Source organism: Apteryx mantelli, chromosome 10 (genome assembly GCF_036417845.1).
Source record: "Apteryx mantelli isolate bAptMan1 chromosome 10, bAptMan1.hap1, whole genome shotgun sequence".
NCBI classification, from domain to species: Eukaryota; Metazoa; Chordata; class Aves; order Apterygiformes; family Apterygidae; genus Apteryx; species Apteryx mantelli.
In genome coordinates this window covers 10,879,301-10,905,847 of record NC_089987.1, presented here as the reverse complement: position 1 = coordinate 10,905,847, position 26,547 = coordinate 10,879,301, and the positions used below count along the sequence as shown (strand labels likewise).

At 40.4% G+C, this 26,547-nt stretch overlaps 1 protein-coding gene across 1 annotated transcript; it reads right to left on the bottom strand.

The window, feature by feature from the left end:
• Positions 1 to 6,144: 6,144 nt before the first annotated feature.
• Positions 6,145 to 26,240, bottom strand: CMTM3 (CKLF like MARVEL transmembrane domain containing 3). Its single transcript, XM_013941153.2, has 5 exons — positions 25,975 to 26,240; positions 13,140 to 13,295; positions 11,192 to 11,287; positions 9,745 to 9,862; positions 6,145 to 8,090 (listed from the first exon to the last, which is right to left on the bottom strand). Exons 1-5 carry the CDS (start codon positions 26,089 to 26,091, stop codon positions 8,062 to 8,064), a joined length of 516 nt encoding a protein of 171 aa, XP_013796607.2. The 5' UTR covers positions 26,092 to 26,240; the 3' UTR covers positions 6,145 to 8,061.
• Between the last annotated feature and the right edge of the window lie 307 nt (positions 26,241 to 26,547).

Here is a 26,547-nt window from a genome sequence, read left to right as displayed (position 1 = left end):
TAGCCACAGATGTTCCTTTTTAAATTATACTTGGCAAACAGAAGATATTTAATTTTATATACAATATACATAGTTACCTTGATTGACATATTTATAACATAGAGCTTTGAGTTTACTATGAAGGTTTTATCTGTATACTATGGACTTCATGGATAAAGTTTTTAAAAGCCAGTTGGCATATATGGAAGGATATGGAAACTATCTTCATAAATTCATAATGAGGACATACGAGCATTTCAAAAAGCAATAGCCAGATCTTACTGACAGGGTGTCTGGGTTTTTTGTCTTTGATCAGGGCTGGTCCCTGCAGATATTTTAATAACACCTGGATGTGCATAACAGTGAAATATGACCATCTCTGCCTCTGCTGACTGTCAAGGACTGTTGTCTGCAGTACAGTAAATTTCAGCATATTGTATTTGTTTTGCTTTGGACAAATGTCTCAGTAGACATATTTGGTTAAAACCTTCATGTGTTTGAAAGAAAACACTCTAACCAGGCTGATTTATTACTTTTGGTGACCTTTTAATTCCAAAAGTATTGTAGTTCAAATATTTTCAGTAATGTTACATTTATCCTGATGTCTGCAGGTTAAAGTGGTTCTGTCTAGCACCCTTATATTACAACAATTGCTACCTTCATTTTTCTACTGTTGAATGTTTACTGGTTTCTACTTGTTGGATATAGTGGAGGGGGAGTGTATCTTAGCACTACAGTTCATCCAGCTTTAACTCATAGGTCACAGTTCTAGAGTAGGAAGTTACTTTGATATATTTTGTGACCAATTTATTGCATTTTTAAATGATTTCTACACTTAAGACACAACACTTAAGACCTAATATAACAAATGACTTAGCTAATCGTTTTATCTGTCTAGACTTTCTTCTGTGTTAGTGTCATTTTGAAACTATTTGTATATGTTGAAGTTTGTAAGGGTTCAGGAACCCACAAAAAAAAGTAAAGTATGTATTTATTTCTCATTATATTGCTCAATTTTGATTTAAAAGTTGACACTTCTTATGTCTTTTCACATAATTGTAAACAAATACCGAAAAACTGCTTCACCTAGGGTGCCTTCCATGTGCGGTATAAATACTTGTTGGTCATAAAAATAGAGATGTAAACTTATTAAACCAGTGAACACTATTTTTGTATTGTCTCACTAATGCATTTCTGGCTTTGTGCTTTGACTCACTGATACCAGCCTTATGGCTACTGTAGTCATTTTTCTCCCTTTGTGCACTAAATAGTAAATTTGATCTCATGGTGAGAAGATTGTATCACTTTTGCTCTGCTCTGCCTTCCACTGCTACCTGAAAGATGGAGATGAAGCACATTGGTTAAATGAGCTTTTTTCCTTGAAACTTGCGTAAAGAGACACTCACTGTGGGATGCACCTGTATCCTCAGGGCCAGTTCATGGCCCTCTAGAAAAATACGGTAGACATGATCTAAACATTGCTCATTCTAGCTCGTAATTTATGATGCCCTAGGAAGGGACATCCAGGCTTGACTTACACCCCTGTAAGATGAAGTCTGTAACTCCAACACTGACAGACTTGTAATTGTGAACAGCTCAGAAGTGTTGGCCAAAATCGGTGGTTAGAATTCTGTCTCGGGCAGAGCAAAGGGGGTGCAACTTACCTTTTACTGTATGAGCACAATTCTGCTATGTGATACCCTTAGCATTTTGCTTTTGAAGTAAGAAAAAGTGTAATGTTTTGCCAAGGAAAATCTTTTAAGTGTACTGTATGTGCTGTTGCAAAAGCAGAACCTGACTCTGTTGTCCTTACTCAGGCAAAATTGACTTTGGGGACTGCAGGATCAGGTACCCATTTATCATAATAAGCATGTTTTGATCATTGAATTTGAAGAATATCACATGTTAGCAGGCATTAGTATAGCAACAGATTACAGCCCAAAGCAATTTCACTTTATTTTTGGTAAGTAGTTTTGAAGCTATCTCAGTAAAACTGCACACAAGGTCAGCTGATAGAATTGATGCTTTCAGTAGAGATGCCTGCCAGCTGTGTTCACTGTCTTCTCTGTGTCAGCAGCTGGAACTTAAGAGCATAAGTGTAGCATCTTCCAGCGCTCTGTCTGAAAGTCATGCTGTTGATGCTTTAAACAATTTCAGAGGCAAGATCACTCAGCAAGAAAACACAACTAATGTGTTTTATACCCATAATTTTTTTTAATATGTTGTGCACTTCTTTTCTGTTGGTTCTTGATGCTAAACAAAAAACACAAGTTGAAGGATTGTAATGTCTTGCAATACAGAAAGCAGTCCATGTTTTTAAAATTCATACCATTATAGCATAATTTAAATGGTGTATTTATCAGTTTTAAATGTCATTTTGCTTGTCCAGTCTTTTGTATATGGGCACAATAACTATTTGTAAATTTTTTATTTAGTTGTCTTTTCCTGTCTTTTTGTCTTTCTGATATTTGAAGATTTGAGCTCTACAGATTTTCATGGTACTCTTCTAATTATGTCTTCATAGTGGTAAAAGTCTGTATTTTTGTATGTAGGGAAAATGGTAGTTTTCTAACACTTATCTTGATCAATATAGTATGGAATCATTTGTGAAGGACTTCCTGTTTAATAAATGGATATATTAAAGTACTATAACATTGTCTTCATCTTTAAAGGCAACGTATAAACACAGTGCAGCTTCATGGTTGATTAGTTAATTATCTGATAAGTGCAATTACTAAATGCATTTCCTATGCAAGACAGTGCCATATGGTTTAAAAACAAACAACCCCCAAAAACCTGTGTGAGTTTTTAATGACTATATATCATCGACAAGCCAAATTTCATAGATGCAGGAGTTAATGAAAAAACATGTATAAGCAGTCCTTGATGAGAGGTTATATGTAGCAGAAAGCACATGGAACCACTTTATTGCCAGAGCGGTTGTGGCAGGATTGCTGCTGTGCAGATTTGTCTGGCACACTGTAATGGAATGGAACGCTATATCCTGTGGTTTGCAGCGTCATGTTCCGAACCCCAAAGGAATCCGGGGGCTGAAGCATTAGTAAGCGGGTAATACTCTGCCACCTCACGGGCAGTAGGTTGCAGCTCTGACCTGATCTGGGTTTTTGGTACCCAGATGCTTTCAGTGTGAGGTGCGTGAAAGCAGAGTTAATGAGGGTAAAAACTGAGGACATGCACAGATGGTTGAACGAGTGTTGTGGAAAGAATCTGGGTGACGCTTCTAGAAGACTGTATAGGGAGCAACGTGCCTATGGGGAGGCGGAGGGGGACAAGGGTGGTAGGAGGGATGAGCTCCTACAGAAGGATTCACTAAGGAGTGATGTGCTTGTAGGGCTTCTGCCTGTTTGCTTGTAGGCGACTGCTACAGGATGGACTAGCTCATTTTTCCTGTGTGGGTGTGTTGTGGCTTTTTTCTTTTTTTTTTCTTTCCTTTTTTTTCCCCAATGTGATCTAGGCAACAGTGTTGTCAGCAGTACATTTTTAATTTCTTCAGATGTTGCATCTGTTGAACACGCTTAAAGACCAGACCTCAATGTAATTGGTCCTGTTTAAGAAAAAGAGCTAAAGTGCTGGACATAATGGCAAATTGCTGCTGACATTGTACTCTATGGTGTTTCTTGGTCGAAAGATGATTTGTCAGCAGTTGAATGGAAAATAATTATGTTTATTCTGCCCAACTTTTAAATACTGAATCTTCCTTCCATCTCCTGGGAAGACTATAATTGATTTTTATTTAATGGACCAGGCTAGCAGAATATGTGATAGACAGCATCCAAAATATATAAAATAAAAGCACAAGCATTACCTGGCCAAAATGAACTTTGGAAGCACCATTTTCTGTGGTTTTGCTGTTAAACAGGTTTAATGAACTTTTTCAAAGAAATAACTTGAAACTTGAATATTCAATAAATTTTTCATTTTTTCTTGAATGTCTGCACTCTGACTTTTCAACCAATACTCCACACAGAGATGTGTCTCAGTGTCTTGTAACTAGATTGACATTCTCACTGCTTATCTAGATTTCTTACACTTCCTTGATGCATTTTTATTTTCTCTGTCTGTCTCTCTCTGCATTAAATTTCAGTGACTTCCAAAAGGATTGAAAGATTTCTAGCAGAAGCTTTTTTCATCCCCGTGTGAAAACGCAGGATGATACACATTTTGCATTTTCTCTTTCTGAGGGCAGTTTGTGTGCTGGTCTTTGGAATGAAGCCACTTCCAAATTTTTCACTCTCAAATAAAAGGATAAAAGCTGCCTGCTGTGAGGTTTAGCTCAGCCTACAAACCATATATAGCTGGTTTCTCGTGTATTTATGCACTGTAGATGTGCAGGTATCAGAAACGGGCACAGTTAGTATTTGGTTGCAAGTACGTGCTCACTTAATGATAGAGGCTGCTGGTCTCATAGCAGGGGAGGGTGCGGCTGTGGAATACAGGTGCAGAAATCTGCACAGTGAACATTTATTGAAAGCATAATAAATTAAGATCTTCTGCTTGCTATATAGAGCATTAAATTGTCTGCTGTTTTCTGATATCCCAGACTGGTGGAAGCATACTTCTCAAATTCCACGTAGAATGAAAAATAGCACTTTTCACTGAGTACGTTGGATACATCTTTCTGGTGGTTGGAGATTTAAGACTTCTAGAATTGTGAACAGTATCAGTTGAAAGGCGACATTAAGTGGGGTGGTGGGCAATGTATTGATAGGACAGATAAGCTTCTCAACTAAGTGAGGGTCTGAAAAGACAGTTTTGAAAGGTCTTTTGAATTCCTTAGCAGGTAACACTTCCTAACAGCGCTTGTCCAAAATCATCACAGAAGACTGAATAAATCTTCCATGGAAGAAGCGTAAAAGGTTTGTGGTATGAAAAGCTGAGAGAAAGAGGGAGGGAGAACTTGGAGCAGTGTGAGCTCTAGAGTCATTCATCTGTGATGCAAGCTGATAATTTTTTCCTTCCTATCAGCGCCTTTGATTTGTAGTGTTTAAATCATTAACTTCTTGTATTGTTTCTGTGTGAATTTGCTCCGCACTTGCTATTGGAAACGTGTTCAGCAGTTCCTAGTTTTGTCTATTGCTGAGTGCTGTTCCAGAAGTATAGAAATTCAAAATGGAAATAGTAGCCTTCTAGTTATAATGAAGGCACATACGTGCCTGTAAAAGCTTTGTAAACAGCTCCTGCTTGAAACTAGGATGTACTGTGATTGAAGAGAGATGTTGGATTATGACACTGCTGGTGCACTAAAAATAAGTGCTCACATAAGACCTTCACAATGCAAATAGAACTTTATGCTTCCATGCCACCAAATTTTGAACTGCAGCGAAATCAGTGCTCCCACTATTTTGATCTTACCAGTTAAAAATAAATTAAAATGAACAACAAATTAGCAGACCCTTCCTCCAACGTAGGCCAGACTTCAAGAGCTTAGTGCAGTATTGCCAGCAGGGGATGAACCAAAAACCGAATTATGGCCCCCAAATCAGAATTGGCTTTAATGTAGTTATTTTTAATCTGATTCCCTTTTTTGAAATGAAATAAAATACAGAATATAAAATATAAAACATAAATACAGAAGTGTATTTTATTTCAATCGTGGGAACAGATCTTTTAAAATAAAAGACCAGACTCTCACCCTGGGAACCAAGAGTCTAAGAATAAATTAAACCGCCAAACACTTGAATGCTAACAATGAAATTGTCCATCTGAACAGGCAACTCATTCCATGCCGACTAAAGTATTCCTGAAGCAACTAACTACCAATTTTGTTTGCCTCTTCTGTTGATTTTTAGGAGTATTCCAAAATTAAAACATAACTTAAATTTTTCATTTTGCTAGGTTTTCATAGTGCTAACATGTCTGCAAAGGGTAAACCTAAAGGGAAATGTTATTAGTTGCCAATAACAGCACTGTAACTCCAGTGTCTACTAAATAGGCTAAAATTAATCTTTGTTTAAATTTTTATGCTTATGCTAAGGATGAAGTTTCTCCTTGCAAGACATGTAGCCATGAGTGCTAGCTCTATCCTGCTGTGTGCTTCCCCAGCACAGGATGCCTTTCATGACGGAATTCCTTGAAACACTTTTTTGACTGGTTAGAGGCAAGGCAGTAAAATGAGATCTTAAAATAAGGTAGAGACACCCAAGATTTCTATTAAAAGAGGTTTAATCCAGCATGGTTTCTATATGTTAACCATGTACTAGTTACCAGCTGTGACATGCAGTACATTTAAAAAATAATAATACAAAAAATTGAATATAAAAATGAGCCCAGGTCCCCTGACATCACAGTCAGTGTCAGTAAAACTTGACAGTAAAGAGAAAAGAAATATGGAATTTCATATAGGAAAAGGTCCATAGAGCTCTTTCATAAAAGCAAAGAATATTTATCACATTTGGAAGCAAACATTTGTTTTGCTTTTATTCCTTCAGTGGTCTGGAAACACAAGTTGTAGAAACTGCCTGTTAGATGTCTTCTTATCTAGCCAGATCGGTTTCCCAAATACCTGTTTGCTGTTAGGTACCATGTTCTTGCCAGTTAGCAGCCAGCTGCTAGCAGGGAATTGGAGCGCAGGCAGTAATTTTGTTCCAAATGAAATCTGCCTTTATTGTTTCAGCTCTGTTTTTCATTTACTCTATTAGTACCATCTGCTCTCATTTTAATTATTTTTTGTTAAAGCCACCTGTCCTGGACTATATTAAATGTTTTTAATGTATAAGGGTTTCTCTGAAACAGACCTATCAGATGCCATATATGAAGGACATGCCATGCTCTTTACATAAGTAGTGTGCATTTATATATGGACACAAATATTTCGAGTTAGATTGCGCTACCCATGAAAAAACCTTGTAAAGTCAAAAGATTTCTCCCCCAAAATACTAGTCCCAAGAGATAAATCATGTTTAAAAAAAAAAAAAAAAGACCCTGAGGGGATTGGGAAAATGACTTTCACTGCAAAGACATTCTTTAGTTTGGAGGTTGCTTTTGCATCTTCACCGGGGGAAGGGAGTATTGCCCTCCTAGGGCCCAGGTATCCTGAGTTTTACAGAAACAATCATCTCTGTTTTGCGAACCCTCTGGTGGGCTTGGGCAGCACGGCTTTCAACTCTGCGTCGGGTGGACCACATCCAGCACTGCTTCTCGTTGGAGAACCAAGGTGAAGAACACGGAGCGTGTGTCAGACAGCGATCTCTCTCGCACAAGTGATTTGTAGGCTTTGACTGGCAGATAGCGTCACTGGGAGGTACTTGGCAAGCCTAAGCCTTCCTTACCAGTGTGTGCAAACATGTACAAGGGCTTCCACACAAATGATAGGAAGGGGCCGGTAAGTAAATGCCTCTTCTGTTCTGCCTGGTATCTGTGGTGAAACTGCAAAAGATGGGATGTGATCCCCTCCAAGCAGCTTAAAGTGGAATTAAATGTCTGATGAACCAGCTAACCTGAGGCACTATTGTACTTTGAGATTTGATCTTGGTGCAGATGTCCAGTTGTCATTTCTTTTTGTCACAGATAGGTGGTGGATATGCATGAACTGAAACCACCACATTAACTATAATCTGTTCCTTCAATGCTTGAGATAGTAGCATATTCAGACTTTAAAGAAATGCTATTTGTTAGTTCATCTAGAAAAATACAAATAAAGTAGAGGCATTCTGTGCCTCTCAGCTTTGGCACAGCAAGAAGTAGAAAAGCTTATAAGTGTTAAAGATTTGGAATTAAGAATATTAAAAGCTCTGCTGTAAGTTTAAAATATTATGTTCCTGTTTACTCAGTACATTGTAGAGCTCAGTAAAGAGGAGAAAGGGATAACTGGGATGTTTGTTCAGATACAGACCTATGTTGCAGATTGAACTACTGTAAAATCATTAGTTCTGAAGGAGTGTTCAATGGTACTGAACAGTCTCCTCATCCACACCACTGTCCTATGCTGTGGTGATTCCACAAGCAGCGAGGTGAAAAGAGGATACCAAGAGTGAAAAGGGAAGTATTTCAATTGGCAGTGCATTCAGCAAAGAGGAAAGTGCTTGACCATCTTCCCTTCACAATTCATTGCTGTCCTGTTCTTCAGTCCGAATCGGAATCGGAATCTTCATCTGAAATTAAAAAAAAAAAAAATAGTGAAAATGAAAACTGGAAGTCTTCACATCAGCTTCAGCTCTTGCTCACAGAGATCTGCTGCTCTTTCTTGAGTCTCTGTTTCACAGGACCTTGCATATTTAGGAAAAGGCTTGTAAAATGACAGTTCTAACATGATGTAGCTTTAAATGGTATTTCAAAGGACTCAAGAAATGCTGCTGAGAAGTGCTCAGTCTGACTGCTGCAACATAGAGGATAAATGAAAGGGGTTGAAAAGATGTTGTTAGCACAACCACCACAAGGAAGTCTGCTTAAGACGTCCTTCCTGTACTAGAATTTTGCTGCTTGCTGCTGGGCACAGTTGCCCACTGCCATTTAAACGTATCTGAAAGCCAGAAGTTTTAAGATGTTAAGAAATCCTGATGGGCCTATAGGGGTACATCCTGCCCAAGCTTGAGACTTAATTGGCAAGGAAATGAGGGTTTTCTGGCCTCTGCAGTTGAGAACCACAGCAGGAATGTGAGTTTTGTGCCAGAAGAACAGTGCTGCAGGGCAGAGTCCTCCTTCCGCTGTCAAATCACTGACGTAAAGCTTCATGACTACGTATTTGTGAGTTGGTAATATTTCTCTCTCCATCTTCAAGCAAATAAGACCTAATCTTCAGCCTAATTCTATACCCTGGTCAGCCTGATCTTGCTCTGTGGTCAGTTCAATTTGTAGAGTTAAGTTTTTAGGCTTTCCAACAGCCTGTTCCTGTGGTCTGTTCCTGTAATTCTTCTTTCCTTAACCTCTCTTTTTGGCCTAAAGCTTACAAAGCATTTAATTGTCTACTAAAATACCTAGAAAAGATTGTTAGCATTGCTGTATACCCTGTAGGATTCTGTGTACGTTTCCTACTTGTATTTTTAAAGCTAAATGCTTTATGCAACATGTAGTATTACAGGGGCATGATCTATGATTTTGGATCGTAGGTACTGCTAAATAGGCTGTGTTGTGCCTTCACTGGGAATGGGTTAGAACTCAAACATTTCTGCATAAAGGCTGATCTTTTCAGCTTTGTCTAAGTGGATCTGTCTGATTTGAGGTAGTTTGTACCCCCTGTATTAGAAAGAAAGTTGGCAACAGTCTTGTTCCTTTTATGCTAAGCGTGGCCTTTAGATTTCAAGGCTATTTGTCGACAGATGGGCAAAACTTGACACTGAATAAGTTGTAATAATACAATAAAGAGAAAAGAGCTATTGGATATTAAAGACTGGAGTAATGGATGCTAATTATTAAGTTACTCAATGAAATGTTCCTAAAAAAGGTAGATGTTTGTTTATTTCTAGACTAAGACATTTTGATATGAGGAAAAAAGTCTGTGTTGCAGAATAATTTCTATAATTGGATTTAGGGGCTTTCAGAATCAGATGCAACAAAACTCCATGAGGAAACTATACTTCAAATTGTCGGCTTGCTAGTGTCTTGTTAACTCAGTAAAATTCCAATGATTACATTTTAGACTAAGCAGCTTCATAATGCAGCATAATTGAGGCATGCAAAATTTAGGTAACCAAGAACACAAACTGTTCTTACTAAGTCTGAGAGCTCTTGCACTCCTATGAAATGTGAAATACAGGAGAAGGTCTCATGTTACATGCTCGTATAACCAAAATGGGGCATTTTACCTACCGTCTGACTTGCGCCCTTCAGGGGGACTAGAAGTGCCTTGTTTGAGAAATGTAACCAGGTCATTGAAGGTTATGTAGAAATCAATGGCATACACTATTGTGGCTATAAATCCAAACACCTAAAATGGCAAAATAATACTATCTTCAACAACAGTTCATGTCAACCATCAGTGACAAACCAGCAAAAGCTTAACTGACACAAGAAAAATTGTTAGGGAAAACTTGGGCCTAACTTTGTACTGTGCTATTCTAGAAAGGTGACTGAAAGAGAAGCGGAGGGCCAAGCCCTGTGACCTGTTGACATCTACTGAATTATAGATAATTTGGGAGTCTAACTAGTGACCCCTGCAGTTGCTCTAGCAGATGTTTCTGTAGCCCTTCCTTGGGCTAATGGCTGTCTGGCAGCGTGCACGTTCTGACCGTTGTCACTGCCCTTGCGTGGAGCTACAGGAGAACCTGCCTGTGTGTTCCTGGGGCACTGCTTTGCATAGGGGAATCACCTAGGTTTCTCTAGAAATCTCTTACCCTTCTAATTTTTGTTTTTTCACTGGTTTGTAGGGTACATGTCTATTGTAGAATGAACTGGATTGAGATACAGTGATTCTGGAGTTACCTATTTGGTGTCAAAGAACAAGTAGTCTGGCAAAAATAGGCTGTTTTTTCAGTCAAATAAACTAGAATAAATGCTGTATTGTATGCTCCATCTCTGATCAAAGTAACAAAAAAAAAAAAGACGATCTTTGTTTTGAAATTATGTATGACTTGGAATTGTTTGGTAAAGGTTGCTGGCTAACAGTACTAGATAATTTTCTCATCTATCTTCTAAAAGTATTATGGAAATTTTATTCATGTTGCATATATTATTCATGCTTAGAGTCAAGTTGCAGATAGAGAGGCAGTATCTTATTTCTGAACAAAATGCTGATGATTAAGGCTCTCTCCTGGATGGTCTATATACTGGAGACATTCTATTTAAGAGTAAAATGATGGTGTTTTTGTTTCAACTCATCCAGTTAAAAATATGTAGTAGAGGCACAAGGCTAAAATTACTTAAAATTTGCACTGTACTTAGTAGTTACAGGTTTGATTTTCCCCCTGCCCCCCCTTCAAGAATCTTGACATTCTTTGCAGGAATTGATAAGCTTTGCCTTCACTGTACAGTTGGAGAAATTGCAGAGTAGGTGCCTTCCCCCAAAGTAGTGCAACCAGTATTGTTGCAACACAGTGTAAGGATGAAAACAGATGATCATTGATATAAAATCCCTTTTTCTAAAACAGATCTAAGCAGACTATTTTTTCCTTGCTTTAGGCAAATCTCAGTCTAATTTTCAATTAGTAAACTGAAGAAACTTTTATTACTTGTAATGAGGTCAAAATTGAATTGTTTCTAAAGTATGTCCATATGCAGTTCACCAAAATACAAAAGCAGAAAGCTCATGTCTACTTACTCCAGCTGCTTTAGATGCTCCATCAGTATATTTTGAGACGGCAGCAATTGAGATGGCAAAGTAAATAATAGCAGCAGTGACGCACCGCAAGAAATCCTGTAAAATAAGAGATGCTGCATTGTCAGATTAGTTACATTACTCCAACATACAAACTCCTCCGAGAATAATTTTACAAATGATCATTAAAAACCTTTGATGTTATGTCACTGGACTTGCCCGATGTTGGAATGTAACTACAGTCTGGTATTTTGTAGTGGATTAATTGTTCATCTGGGAAATAATTTTAAATGAGAGATGAATGGAATCTTGGCATTAGTTTCTGCTCTTACAGATGTTGGTATAAATCCTACTTTTATCACGCTTATGTTGGGCAGACCTTTCTTTAGACTGAGAAAGGGTATCTTTCTGCTATGTTTCCCTTGGAATACAGCAAGGACTAATGGAAAGTCTTAGAAAGTTTCATCTTTAAACAGAACTTCTTTGGTATGAAATGCTCTGGAAGAGCGTACCATCTTGTACGGGGACAGGGCAACACTGAAAAGTGCACAAGTGTGTGCTTGTTTTGCCACTTGCTCTTTATAAATTAGCTCTGTCTGTAGGAACTCATCATTTAGGAAGTAAACATTTTGTTTAGTGTTAAAACTATCATTTATACTTAGTGTGTAATAACTGGAACTCTGGTAGCTACCATGAAATGAATTTATCTGTTGTCATCATAGAAATATGTGCTGCTTGGGGCTGAGACTGTAGCTCTTCAAGGCAGGGGCCGTGCCCTATGATACTGGCAGTGATGTGCTGGAGCAACAGTATCTCTGAACTGTATATTAAATAAAGAGCAATGATTCTTAGGGCACGTGTTCGTCCTGTGAACTGGCAGAATTGTATCTTGACCTCTGTTCATAATTAATCTTCAGCCTTTTCAGAACAGATGGATTTGTATCTTATTCTACAAGAAACTTGATTCCTCTGAAGTCACAACGAGGTCAGTTACCTATATTCTGGGGTTGGAGTATGTGGATGTAATAAACATGTAAGTGCTTTTTTTTGTCTTAGCTGTGGAATCAGATACATGTTTAAAATAGGAAATCAATGGAACTGAGATTACCAGCTGCAAAGCATGCGAACTTTCACAGTGAAAGCGACTGCTATTGTTTTAATCCACCAGAGGCTTTGCCCATATTGTTTTTATACATGGAGGGCTCTAATTAAAGTCTCACTATGACAAGCTATTGCTAAACTTTACCAAAAGAGAATCCAAATGAATTGGTCTGGCATTTTTGAAAGAATTTGTACTGCTAGATAAATGCTGCCTTTATAGTCTATGTTTGAAGCAACAGAGACATCCAGTGGCCAGTTTGGAGTAATCGCCTGCAACTAAAAATCTGAAAACTTCCTAATGAATAGCCAGTGATTTCCTTTGTATGAATTAGCCATCAAAAGTTGCAGGGCTTGCCTACTTGACTGCCTAAGAAGTAGTGATCAATTTGTTTCCATGTCACTGTGACTCTGCATCTACATAGCACTTCCCATTTGGGAATTTCAAAACATTTTAGTAAAGTATATGCATTACTTTATATAGCAAGCCTCAGTTCCCCCATTTTGTAAGGGCTGCACTGTAAAAAGAATCCAGCACTGGTAAGACTTAAAGTTAGGCTGATGTTGCCTGCTTCTGAAGATTCAGCCCTAAGCCATTTACCCAGAATCATGCATAAATTCTGTGCTCTAATAAAAATTTGCTTTCTGTCAACACCTAGAAAGCTAGAGTATGTAGCATAGCATGGTTTAAATGAGTGACTTTGTGATATTTTTAATGACAGGTAATACAGAAAAGCTTCTAATAATGAGGTCAAGTTGTTAGCAGTTAGCCTAAAATCCATTATAGTCCCTCTACTCATATTATCTCATACTGTACAATTAAATTTGTGTTTATACTTCACATTTCACTTACCGTCAAAGGCCAGTAAAGTCCTTTAAACTTCTCATTAAGTTTAGAGGCGTAGGCAAAAAAAAGAAACAGTGCCAGCAGAAATTCTAAGAGCGGTGCCATCATGAAAGAGGCAGCCGAAGATGCAATATAGCAGATAAAGATGATAAATGACAGCACCTAGAGTACAAGGGAAAACACTAGTTATTTGCATGAAGTAGCAGAGCCTCAGGCAGCTCTGAGCAGCTTTGAAGCTTTCTTCTGCTTGCATATGTCTGTCTGTGCTGCTAGGATGGCATATCTTGTTTCCTACTTCTTCTTCTGGGGCCAAATGAATTCTCTTGCTTAGCATGGTATAAATTTAAAGTAAGTCCATTTATTTCAATGCATGTGAAACTGCCTTTCCAGAGAGCTTCTGTGGATTTACACCTCTGAGTCAATAATTTGCTCTGGCTTGTAAACAACTTAGACAACATAATTCTGAAAACAGAGCAGAACATTGCCAAGCAAACAAGTAGAGCTTCAAGCTCTCAAACATGGCAGTTCTTATCTGAAATCTAAGTCATTGCTCAGACAGCCCAAAGTAACTCCGTATTTATTATCTTAGAGTTTAAAGAAAAAAAAAATCTACCATTGATGGATAGAAAAGTCTTTAGAACTAATTATTCTATGATTTCTGTAAGTCTCTGTTTCTAGTTTTTCAATGTAGACTGCTTTGCTTTAGTAATATTTAAGTGTTTTAGAGAGTAATAGTGTGGATAACATGTAGTAGATTCTTTTTCATCTCCATGCTGTTTTATAATCCTACAAAATAATAAAAATGGGATTTGTTTTCACATTCAATTAAAATACCATTAAAATACAATTTATGGCTCTGAGTAGAAAGTTTCACAGTGGGAAAAATGGCTAATGAAAACATTACCTAAACCAGACAGTACCAAAGTGCTATTATATTTGTATATGCGAGTGGGAGGTGAAGGAAAGCATGGAGAAGCTTAGTAAAACTTTCAAATGATGTACTAGAAGTTGGTCACCTCCAAGAAGAGACTGCAGTCCTAATCCTCTGCTGCCTCTCATGATAACTGCTAATAATGCTTCCTTTTTTTCTAAATGGGAGGCTTACACGTGCTGCGCAGCATGAAGTGCATTGCCTCACCCCAAAGGCATAAAGTAGTGACAATTGTGTCAGCAAGTGAAAACATGAGGCGAGGCAGTTCCCTGGAAGAGAGCACCCGTCTGTGCTCCCTGGGCACAGGGAACCACTTGGGAACCAGCTGAAAGCAGAGGGAGCAGTTACTCCAGGGTCTCGCCTGCCTCGGAGAAAATTGCAGCTGCAAGACAAGTGACCTGCCTATGTGCCATGACCAGAAATCTGCCTGTAAACACAAAACTGGAGCTACATGTACAGGAGGGGGAAGTAGCCAAACAGACTCGAGTTGGGGTCTTTTTCCTGTTCTTATTCCTGATCATTTTACTCAAGGCAGACTTCCTTACAGAGCATTTGTGCACTGATTCTGGGTGGGGGAAAAAAGTCATTGCAGGAACAAAACTCTCCACTTCCTCCCTTGAAGTTACCCAGTTCTTTTCAAGCAGTAAGCACAAACAGCTGCCGTATCTTTACTTTTTGTTAGACTCTAATTCTGAGCAAAGCAACATGAAACTTTGCGAATATTCCGATACTGGTGCTACTGTTTTATAGTTAGGACTATCTCCATCTCTTTGCATTTATTTTGTGTGTGTGTGTGTGTGTGTGTGTGTGTGTGTGTGAGTGTGTGTGTGTAAAAAATAAAAGCTAACACTGTTACACAATTTCCTCCCCATATAATGAGCTCCAATCAGTAATATGAAGCAGGAAACAAGCTTCAAGTTCTTCTGAGGAAATAAGACAGGATAACAGAACCAAGAATACACTAGTACTTTGCTATTTCTTCCTGCACTTTCCAGTTCAGGTGGTTAACATCAGCCCAGGACACTCAAGGCTGCTCTCAGGATTCCTACGGGTAAGCGTCCCATCTGGCTTTTCTTGACTTGCTTGTTTCAAATTAGTTAATAAAGCAGCTAGCATATTAAATTATTCTTTGCAAGTGTATTTATGTGCTAATGGAGCACCTGAGCTGCTCTGTTCAGCCTTTCTTCTTGAAGGCAAATTTCTACTCCAGCAATGTTCAGCGATGTTTATGGATCATCATAGCAGTAGGCACTTTCAAACATGAGATTTAGATTTTCTGAACTTGAATTCTAAATTGTGATGTTTCTTTCTCACTCATCAAATCCTGGAAGCAGACATAATTTTTCCCTAGATGGCACCTCTGAAGAGAAATACGGCTTTTTGAAAACTATAAATGTTTAGACTCTGGCAATCAATGCATTTGCCTCGTTAAATTTCAGATCTATGGATTTAGTTACTTGCTGCTCCAGCCTGTTCCTGGGAACCACCTGCACATCAGTAATATCATCGTTGTATTTGAGAGAGAAGGCACTAATTGCTCCTGTGAGAGGTTAGCCAGTTCTCAAATACGTGTAATAAAAGAGCCCATTTAGGTTTAGAGGGATCTAAGCAGTTCAGTCCTGTTGAAATGATTTGTTAATGTGGTGAATTAACAAACCTTCATTCTAAACCTGCTCTAGGATTCTCTTGCCATAACCGACCGTGGTGAGCATCTGACAGTGGAGCTGGATATGTTCAGCTCTGTAAATAAAGATGGTATACAGTGTTCTTTTGCAACTCTGGCACCATCTGGATCATTCTAGTCTACTTTCATATGATGTACATATTCCACTTTATTTTTTTGGTATTCAATAGATAACTGTAGTTTTGAATTTTTAATACCATTGAAAACTATGATAATTATCACTCCCCATTTCAGATGTGGAATCTCCTCTTTGTTGCTGTGCTTACAAATTGTTGTGGATAATATGGACACTGTCTAATTCAGGTTTCTTATTCAGATATCCAGCCTACGGAATTGGTTGTCTTTAGCCCTGCATAGCCAAAAGAAAGAGACAAGCTCCCTAGAGAGCAATGGGGAGAGTTTAAATGAAGCATCAAATCTCTTCCCACATTGACTATATGGGGAATCAAAAATAACCTCTTACTTCACCAGAAGACAGATATTATGGTAGAGATTAATAATGAATGTAATAAATAATAGGAATAACCAAACTTGGAGAGTCATGGCCCCACCTGCAGTTAGAGCTGCAGTATGCTGGAAAAGGTCAGAGTTTTTGCTAACTTTATTCTAAGAAAAAGTCTAAATACATGGGAATGCATGGTCAAGTGCAACCCTAACAGGGAAATTTTTAGCTGGAGAGTTCTCACTGTAGTTTCTTCTATAGTCCGTACGTCTTTTCCTGTACTTCTGTTCTTCTTATCTCCAGATTCTTTTTGTAGTAAGTGTTCAGTCATAAATGCTCTGAGTGCAGACAAATGACTGCTGAGATCATTAGAGAAAAATCAGTCAGTTTTTGACTAGGATGACAGTAACCGGAGTATATTGTTTTGATTTGTTCTGAGGGGGTGGTGAAGTTTGAGAGGATGTGACATTTTTAGTAAGATACTAGAATTATTTAAAAATGCCTATGCATTGTTCTGGTTTCCTAAGGTTGTAAGAAATTGATGTGGTTTAATATATAAAGTTCACTTCTGTATCTAGGCCTGTTACCTGATATTTGCCACAGTATTTAATATTTACCCTATTATTATTTGCCTATTATTTACATAGGCTGTTTTCAGTTTTTTCGAGTTTTCATGGAGCAGAGAGAACTCATTCAATCTATCTTATCCTCCTTAATGTGGTATTTTATTTCTATGAATAAAAAGTGATACGTATTGTTTGCACAGAAGATGGATGTAACACAGCTTGAACTGATAAGGGGTGGAGAGAGAGAGAACATCTTCCTCCTTTCTGTGATACAGCCCACTCTCTTCCCCCACCAAAGGAATAAAAACATAAAGGACTGGACTTTATGAATCTGCTTCACCCTCATTTGTAGAACATAATTTGGACACTGTTTCATGTTTTCTTGGTTTAAAAAAAAGTCACCATGTAAATAGGACATTTTCCCCACTTGTTCTTTTTTTTTTTTAATCTCTTTCTGGCTAAAACAAAGTGTGCGATAGATGAGACCTAGAGACAAAGTAGTTCACAAGGGCAAACAACAGGGAGGAGATACATTCAGAGTAAGTCCAACCAAACAAACCCCTTTAAATATCACAAAGTTAGACCTGAACCAAACCTTCTAGAGCTTTTATAAAAGAATCAAATGTAGTATTAAATGACACATTGTACTACAGGGGGGAGGGGAAGGTAAAGAGAAATTTCAAATATCTACGCTTGTGATGCACAACAGAGGAAGAAGGGATCAGTTTGATCTCTATGCTGTTTGATGTGGTAACACCAGTGTTGTGTCTGTCTTTGAACAGAGAGCAAGTTTTTCTATTGGTAGCATTAACTATTAGGTGAAATGAAAAGCCTTTGCATTTTCCTAAGATCAGCCTTATAGTACGATTGAAGGCAAACTGGCTAGTGAAGTGTAATTTAAGGTTCACAATGTCAAGAATGAAGGCAAAGACAGAAATACGCAAACGGAGCATACAGCTTTTTGTCAAATCCACATCAGTGTTCCTGGGCCGTGCAACACTAGTCGGGGTGATTTGCAGACCGTGCTTGAGATCATGTTCTCTGCTGTATGCTGCTAAAATCCATTCAGAGGCTTTTATACTCAGAGGTAGATACGCTCACGTGCCAATCTCAGGCAGCTTTCATGCTTCTGTTGGCACAATTCCTGTAAATCTGGGAGTTTTACAGAAGCAGGAGGTGCTCTGTCAGACGGGGTTTCCTCACTGCTCAATCCTTTTACTGGAAAAGGGACCTTCCAAGTAACTACAGCTGGGAGCCTGTCACTTGTTCAGAGTCATGCAATGTTTGGCTTTGTTTTATCAGGATCAACAGAACCTGAAATGCTACTTGTCTGCTTAATGATTAAATTCAGAGTCAAAAAGATTTGAATCTTACTAAGTCTCTATAGTCATGTAAAGCTTAGTGCATTTGATCTTAAGTGTTAAAATAGCTTTCCACAGAGATGCAGTATGCACATACACATATTATTCTCTCCTAAGGGACCGGTATTTCCCTCAGCCAATGTACTTTCTTGTAAGATGGAAATGAACTCTTAACTTTCCATTTTCAACTTTTATGATTTACTCTTTGGATTCCAGCTAAGAAAAAAATCTCTGATGGGAAAAACTTTATCATCATACGCATTCCAAATGCATTTAGAAGAGCAGGCTATGTTTACTGGCAGGACAAGTCCTATATTGGTACTAACACACTTGTGAGTAATTCTTCATTAGCATGTGACTAAAAGTGTATCAGTTTTGTGAGCAATTTAATTAGCTTTTAGGAGCAAAATTTAGTGTATATTACAGGGTTATGTAACAGTCCTAAAAGCATCCTCAAAGCATCCTTTTCACTAAAGATTCTCATTCGCTTTCTTGTTTGTATATGGCTAGGTGGATGTGGATGTGGATATGCACATGCAGCTCTGTCATTCCTTAGAAATAGGTCATCTCTGTTCTCTGCTCCCCTCTAACAGGATATGCTGCAATGCCATAGTTTCATCCAAATTCCACTGAAATCAAGGGAAAGATTTCCGGAGAAGTTGGCTGGGAGCATAATGAGAGAGGCAGAGATACCATTTCAAAGGCAGGTTCAGAAGAAAGCAGACAGGCAGTGGAGATCACTGAATCAGCTTTTTTTATTGGATTCTTTTTTAGGATAAACCTTCTGATTTAAGGGAAAAAAAAGACTTTGCTGTAGGTTCAGCTCTACATACTTGTCTTGTACCATTTACACCTAAAGACAGTAACGCTGACAGCCCGACTTCCATCCAGCTCAAAATCTGGCCTTTTGACAAAAATTAGTTACAAGTATTTCAGTAAATATCACTAAGCTGCCTGCAGTTTTTATGTGGTGGCAGATGGGCTAAGCAATAGTAATTACATCAGCAGATAACTGTACCAAGGTATCTGAATATGTAGGAAAACTGGTAAGAGCCTTTTTCTAGCAACAGCTGCATCTCTGGCCCAGCTAGGGTCCTGATTTTAAGACAGTGTCCCACCAATGCTAAAATCCCTTATATTTATAACTGCATTCATAGGTCTTAACAAACAAAAACAAAAAGCAAACAAAAAAAAGCTGCGGAAACACTATAGTTAAGACCTTTCTCTTCCTTTCTTTGTTCCAGTTTGTAAAGTTTGTAATTGCTGCTCACTAGCTTTTTTGTTTGCTGTTGGTCCTTTTAAGTGGCAGTTCTTTTCATGCTGGTATTTCTGTACTCATTAAATAGAAGCAATACGTTTTATATTAACTGTGAGTGCTGCTGCTCCCCTCCAGCTGCAAAAAATAATCGTAGGACTGCACTGGTGTTTGAACAAGCAAGGCAGAAACTGACAGTTCCTGCTGGCTTTCTCATCCGCTGGCCCTGCGCAAGCCTGCACTGGTCTGAAACGCAGCGCAGAGCCTGAGACCCTGCTGAAGCACGGCTCAGGATGTGAACAGAGACTGCTGTGGGGCAAGAGCGTGCTGTGGGGCTCTTCCTGCTCCGCTTTGCTGTTGTGACAGCAGTATTCCTGCTTGGGTTAAAAATAAGTTGCTGAAGAGACAAAAGGATCAGTCTGAACAGTTCAGCTTTCTATTTTAGTCCCATTTGGAGAAGCAGGCATTGGGGAAAACAGAATTTTCAGATATCAAATCTAGTCAGCAGAAGTTACTCGCCCAAACCAATTGGTAGAATCGGGGCATGTGCCTGTGCCTCGACCCCGACGTGCAGTAACAGTACTCAGCATCACCACCAAGGTGATTGCTGGCTGGAGTCCAGCTGCCCTGAGCTTTCTACTCTTCTCTTTTTTCTTCTTTCACTAGTTTTCAGTATCCTATAGTGCACATGAAGTACATGTAAGGGCCAGATTAAAACTCCCTTGAATTGCAAGAAGTCCATTGATTTCAATGGATTATTGATGTTAACTGTAAAACCAAAGAATCTGGCTCGGAGTGTGGTAATTGCTCTTTACAGAGAGCAGTATCATTCCTCATTTCAGGGGCATTCAGAACCTGAAAAGGCCTGAGAAACACTTCATATTAGCACTTAGGTGAAATAACACCTACAAAAGGGTGGGCCAGATTTTGAGAGTGAAGGTGAGAAAGACAGTATTTTTGGGCTTTACAGCCTTCATTTAGGCAAGGCTAGAAGTTATTGAAAGAGGAAGTGGAAAGACGTAAGAAAGAACAAGCGAAACAGAAGGAAGGCGGTGCCTGAAGGCTCTGTAAGGTGGCAGAGGCTGCTGTGTTGCAACCTTTTCTTTGGTTTTCTTCTTTCTTTGCCTGGTTGTTCTGTTAGAGCCCTGAGGTGGACTTCAGTGCCAGACCTGCTCTGTGGCTCGGGGACGGCTCTGCGCAGGACGGGAGCCCACAGAGCTGCCCACTTTTAACTATGTTGCTCATTGCTCTTCCTTGTAGAGCTTGTTTCCCCTTCTGACAGGTGGCATGTGTGGACTCCCTGAGCAGTGTCAGACATTACCTATTACTATCTTTTCTGAACTATAAATCTGAGTAGGTATGTTGTTATCTTGTCTGACCTTTTAATTACAATGCTACTAACCGGAACATTTGATGTCATTTAAAAATTTGATGATGTTTACCCTTCCTCCCACAACACAACACAAAAATTGATGCACCAGTTTGTACTTCCAGAAGTAATGAACACCTACTTACTTTTCCAGATTTCAAGTCTTTGAGGCAAACATCTAAAGACTGAAATGCTACTCCAAAGAATTAACTCAAAGCAACCTTGAGATCACAGCTTGATCCCTGTAAAGGCTGTTAAGTGATCCACTGCATGCCACACTTGTTTCACACCTTCTTCCTCTGAAGTCGCACTTTTAAAACTGTGTTCAGAGAAAGGTCAACCAACTGGGTCTTGTCATTTTTCAACAGTTCTCTCTGTCTATGCTAAAAAGACAAGTATGACGCTCAATGCAGTTACAAGTTCAGTTCTAACACTTTCAGACTCAAAGTGCTGTTGCTTCTGGGGGAAAAAAAACCCCAAACAAGTAGTGTTTTATTACTTTTGTTAACTTGTATTTACACAGTGCTTTTTTTCCCCCTGGGATTACATCCTCATCATTGATAGCAGCTAGGAGCCTGAACTGCTCCTATGCTGCTGTTGAAAGCTTGGTGTGATCATTGCCACCTTTTCCTTAGTAGGCAAAAATGTGTAGAAATATTTGGATGCAGAAAGTTTTAGTGCAGCAAAGAACAGAACAGGATCTTGTCATAACCAGGAAAGGGCAAGATTAAAAAAAAAAATCCTGCCAGAAAAGAGCCCTGGCTCTTCACTGGGCACCTTTCTTGTCTTTGCTGGGAATGTGCCTAATGGGGGAAAAAAAATAAAAAAATTAAATATTTTTTTAATACTCTTTTTTAGTATTGCATTTTGAAAATAATTTTCTCCCAAGTAATAATTACTTAATCTTATATTCCTGGGCTTCTTAATTTGTTAGTAGTAATAATTATGAAGGCTAGGCATTATCATGTAACCAGGTCAATCAATTTAAGGTATAAAATACAATTAGTTATAATGGATAGAAAGCAATGTGCTCCTTAAGGGAGGACTGCTGAAGTGATGAGGTCATGGGCAGAACACGAAGGCTTTTGTATCCTCCCTGCGCAGAGCATACACCCACTGCAATCCACTGGGGACCACACAGACGCCAGGAAACAGTTTGCGCTGGTGCACACACAAGCCGGGCACCTTGCTCACTGGCCTGCGCTTTTAGATGCACACTGCTCGCTCCCTTCTGCAGAAAAGAGCAAGATGCTTAAATAGTTTAACGAGTGGCCAGGGGTGATCTCTTTTGGACAAGTGTCTGTTGTTGTTTATTGGCAGAGAGAGAAAGCAGACCAGTTAGTCTCTGCTGTTCACATATTTCTCCTCCATCACATTTGTCATGGAGGTGAAGTTCTTGGTTCCCACAGAGTTAGCTGCAGGGTCGTCCTCCGGTACAGACCTGGCGGAGGGCACTGGGCTCACTCTTCTTCAAAGGAGGCTTTACACAAAGTAGTTGAAGTTTCAGTTATGAAGCTCCCTTCAGAGAAGGCTGAAAAGAAAGGAGAAAGGCAGGAAAAGAGAAAGAAAACAGGCACAATGATTTCTACATCCTTTATGTCACCACGTTACATATGTTGAAGGACAGCCTTATCGATTTGTACTATGTTTCTATAAGAAAATCTGTAGTGCCACTGCATAGTGGCTTCAGACGTGGGGAATAAGGAGATGCCAATTAAAGTAGTCACCAGGACAGCCATGAGGGCTTGACTGAAATGGTTGGGATGAGAAGCTGAATGCACAAAGGGGATCTTGCCTGGGTATCTTCTGGTGGCAGATCTGAGTGTGGCTGTTAAATGGTTCCAACATAGGACAGGGGGAGCTGGAAAATAAATCTGTAAGGGAGAATACAGCATGAATGATATGCTGACCTTCAAGATGGTAATTTGAATATTTTGAATTTGAAATTTTAAAATTAGTAGCTTAAGACAAGGAGGGTTTTAAAATATATGGAAGAGATAATGGATACAGGGGGAGAATGAAAAGAGAAAAGAAACTAAGGAGAAAAATATTAACCTGGTAGAGAAAGAGGGAAGATTAGAAAATGAAGGAGCAAGACAGTAGGAATAAACAGAATCAGAAGAGACAAAGCTTATACATGTATTTGATGTTACCGCTTCTTTGTGGCTGTGCCACCCTAGATGGAATAAAAAATTAATAAGGTAGGAAGATCAAAAGGAAAAGGAGCAGGGGAAAAAAAACCCTTTCTTCTCTGAATAAAATTTGAGATTATAATGAGCTTCTAGCAATGATCAGCTTCATCACCAATTTAACATGTTCTGAATGAAGTACTGAAATTCCCAGAATTGGTAGCCCATGGAGCAGTTTACATGCTGACATGAAAATTACATCTAAACATTGTAAGTAAATCCATTTCCCCTTCCAGTAAAATTGTGTGTAAATAATTTTGAGAAAAGTTACAGCAATTTTGTTCAGTATCAATGAAGAGGGCTGTGCCTGCAGAGCCTCGTGCCCCCGCTCCCATTTCAGCTGTCTGTGCGACTCCTTGGGATGCCGCTGAGCGGCAGCGAGCCTCTGGTCTGTGAATCAAGTCAGGTATTTCTGCCTGGCCCTGTGCTGCGCCAGGTAGCTTTCACCGGTGGTGTTATACACAGCAGGCTCTGTGGGCGGCTTCAACTTCCTTGGCTGCATTCTGCCAGCAGTAAAGGTTTTGATTCTCAAAGAAAGTCCAGATTATCTCCTGTGTATATCAAGACATTCAGCAGTGCAAGTTAAGGGAACAGGAATGGGTGAATGTGGTAATTGTCTTAATTTACAAGGTTTGAGTTACAGTCTGTTTAGCTGTTTATGACAGCTAAACTGATAATTTGCCAGCTACTTCTACTGGACAAAATCATAGCTTTTATAGAGTTACTTACACCAAGTATACTACGCCGGGGTCACGGGGCTGAGGGAATTGGCTGAAACTGGCTTTTGTTCCCTTTCTGCCACAGAAAGAGAAGTAATATAACCATCCTCCCTGGTCAAGATATGTTTGAGAATTGCTTCTTTGCTCTGGTGGTAACATTTTTCCGTATATGCCGGTTTCCTTTTGAGTATTGAAAGAATGGTTTGACGTTTTCTGTAGCTGAACAGGGAATCTTTAACCTACCTGCAGACATGCCGGTATTTGCATGACTTTCAAGACTCATAACTAAAGCACTTTTCTTGTGACTTGCCAAGCTGCTGAATAATAATGTGATAGAGATAATCAGCAACAATACAGAGAATCCCATTTCGATTATGAATAAAAGACAGTATTCAAAATCTGTATCCCATTAATATTACTTGCATACATTTATGCAAAACCCCTCCCAACATTAGTACCACATTAAAGTGGAAGATCAAACACTCAAAGACAAGAAATACACAGTTAAAGCTGAAACACAGAATTAAGCTATGATAGCTTGGATTCATCTTCAATTATTTGGCACTATATTTCTTTAATTGTGCATAGAATGGATTTATTCAGAGGTCTGTGTTGTCGTCAACAATTTCTTCTGGTAAAGTTGACACAATCGGAGGGGAACTACATCTGCCAAGAAATGACATCCTAAACATGTGGGCTGGCCTGCAAGGCGCACACAGTAAGCTCACACTGCAGCTTCCACAGATGGGATTTTAGAGCTGCTTTTAGCCAGCCAAACCCTCAGAAAGCCCTGAGTGGCCTTACAAAGGATAAATCCCTGTTTTGTCAAGACAGAGCAGTTTTTATTACCCCAAGGAAGTATAATCAGTGCTTCTCTATGACAACAAAAGGGAGAGTCTGATCCCATGACCGAACCAGCATTCCTCAAATACGTCATCTCTCATACATGTTAAAAAGCCAGGCTGTCTGAAAGTCTTAATTTACTGGCTGTAAGGTTGTATAGGAAATTCCAGTACATATTATAGTATATAACAAAAATATATGCAAAAGGAGCAAAGTTAGTTTGACTTTACTATCTTCTAAATGGAAGTGCTTTTTTGTCAACCATAGATGTTGCATAAATAATAGGGGGGAAGAGGGGGTGGATTTACCTGGAATTTTTAAAGAATTCTCAGTGGAGCTAATAAACTGCATGATGTACAAGTATGCAGCTTGAGGCTTGTGTTCCCAGCCACAGAAATCATCCTCGCTTCCTGAATAACGTAATGCTTTCTCAAAGCCAGTCTCTCATCTCTTGGCTGTTTCACCTCTCCTTCTACCGCAGGCCAGTGCTCAGACTACAGACTCGGAGGTGCGTACAGGGAGAAGGCTCGGTCGGCCACTCATTTGTTAGCCTCCTTGTCAATAGTGTACGGCAACCAGGGACCACAGTGTGCTGCTATTCCCTTTCCTTTCCCTTCCTTGGATTTGTTTTCTTCTCTGAGCTAACACAGTGGATAGCCAGACACACATTAAAAATCTAATCAGTGCTCCACATACCTGACCACTAGTTTGGGCTGCCTTGCCATTTGACTGTCTACTGGCTCCTGAAACGCCAGCTAAAATTGCAGATAACTTATTGTTTAAATTTCTCATTATTTCTAATATAAATGATGCCATTGAAACTCCAACTTCAATCAATTAACTTCCCCCTTAAAATTTAACTTCTGATTGCCAGATACTCTCTAACAATGTGGGTAAGTTTTCTGTCTCCCTGCCAGACTGGTACTGTCTCATCTGTCAGACTTCAAGAGCTTTACAAGCAAGTACAACGCTGAAAGCATCGCACCAAAAATCAAACGCCTATAATTACAACCAGCACAGATCCGCAAACTTGACCTACAGGAAAACCACCGTGTATTTCTGGGAGAGCGGCGCTTCCGGAGCTGGACTGAGCGCTGCTGCTTGGGACTTTCGGAGCGAACTAAATGACTGCGCCCCAGCTGCGGGCCGGGGGGAACGCGGGGTCCGCGGCACGGGGCCGAAGGCCGGAGCGCGCGATGCTCCAGCTAACGACGCGCTCCCGGAGGCGCGCGCCGGAGCTGTCTCGCGATCCCGTCCCGCGCACAGCGCCCGCCGGACGGCGCTGAGATCAGTGCAATGCAAGCGCCCGCTCACTAGCGCTGGCTGCATTCACGCTGCCGGTAGGTTAAAAAGCAATCGATGACAGTCTAACTAAAAACGCGGTTCCTGCGAAAAGGAACATACTTAGGACACTGGCAACGTACTCCGAGAAGCACGTGGGCTTCCCAGCACGGCCCATCCGCGGGGGCGGCCCGGCCTTACCGACTCGGCGAGCAGGAGCTGGCCCTTGCGGGAGCGGAGCAAGTCGGGGGCGGGCAGGAGCGCGCGGAGCCCGGGCGGCGCGGCGGCGGCGGGCTCCGCCGGCTCGGGCGGCTCCATGGCCCAGGGCTCGCGAGCGGCGCTCTGGCTTGCGCTCCGCTCCTTTTCTTCTTTGAAGGAGGGAAGCGGAAATCGTGACACTGCGGAAACGTGAAAAAAAAGTTTCAGCAGCCCCCAAACCTGGCGGTGGGAGGGGGGGCGGCTCCGAGGGGCTGCCGGCCGCGCCCCGCCCGCCGCCCGCCGCGCCGGCGTCGTGCCGCCGCCCGCCGCGGAGCCCCGCAGCCCCGGCCCCCCGCTGAGCGCCTCGCGGCGGCGGCGGCGGCGGCGTGGCCGGCCAGCGGCTGCCCCCGGCGCGGCCGGTTTCGGGCCCGCGCCCCCTCCCCTCCCCCACCCGTGACGGGCGGGGCGGGGCAGTAACGGTCGCCGGGGCGAGCAACGCGGGTCGGCGCCGGCCGCTGGGGCGGCGCCCCAGGCAGCCGCTCTCGCCTCTGCTCAGCCGGGCAGCCCGCCGCTCGC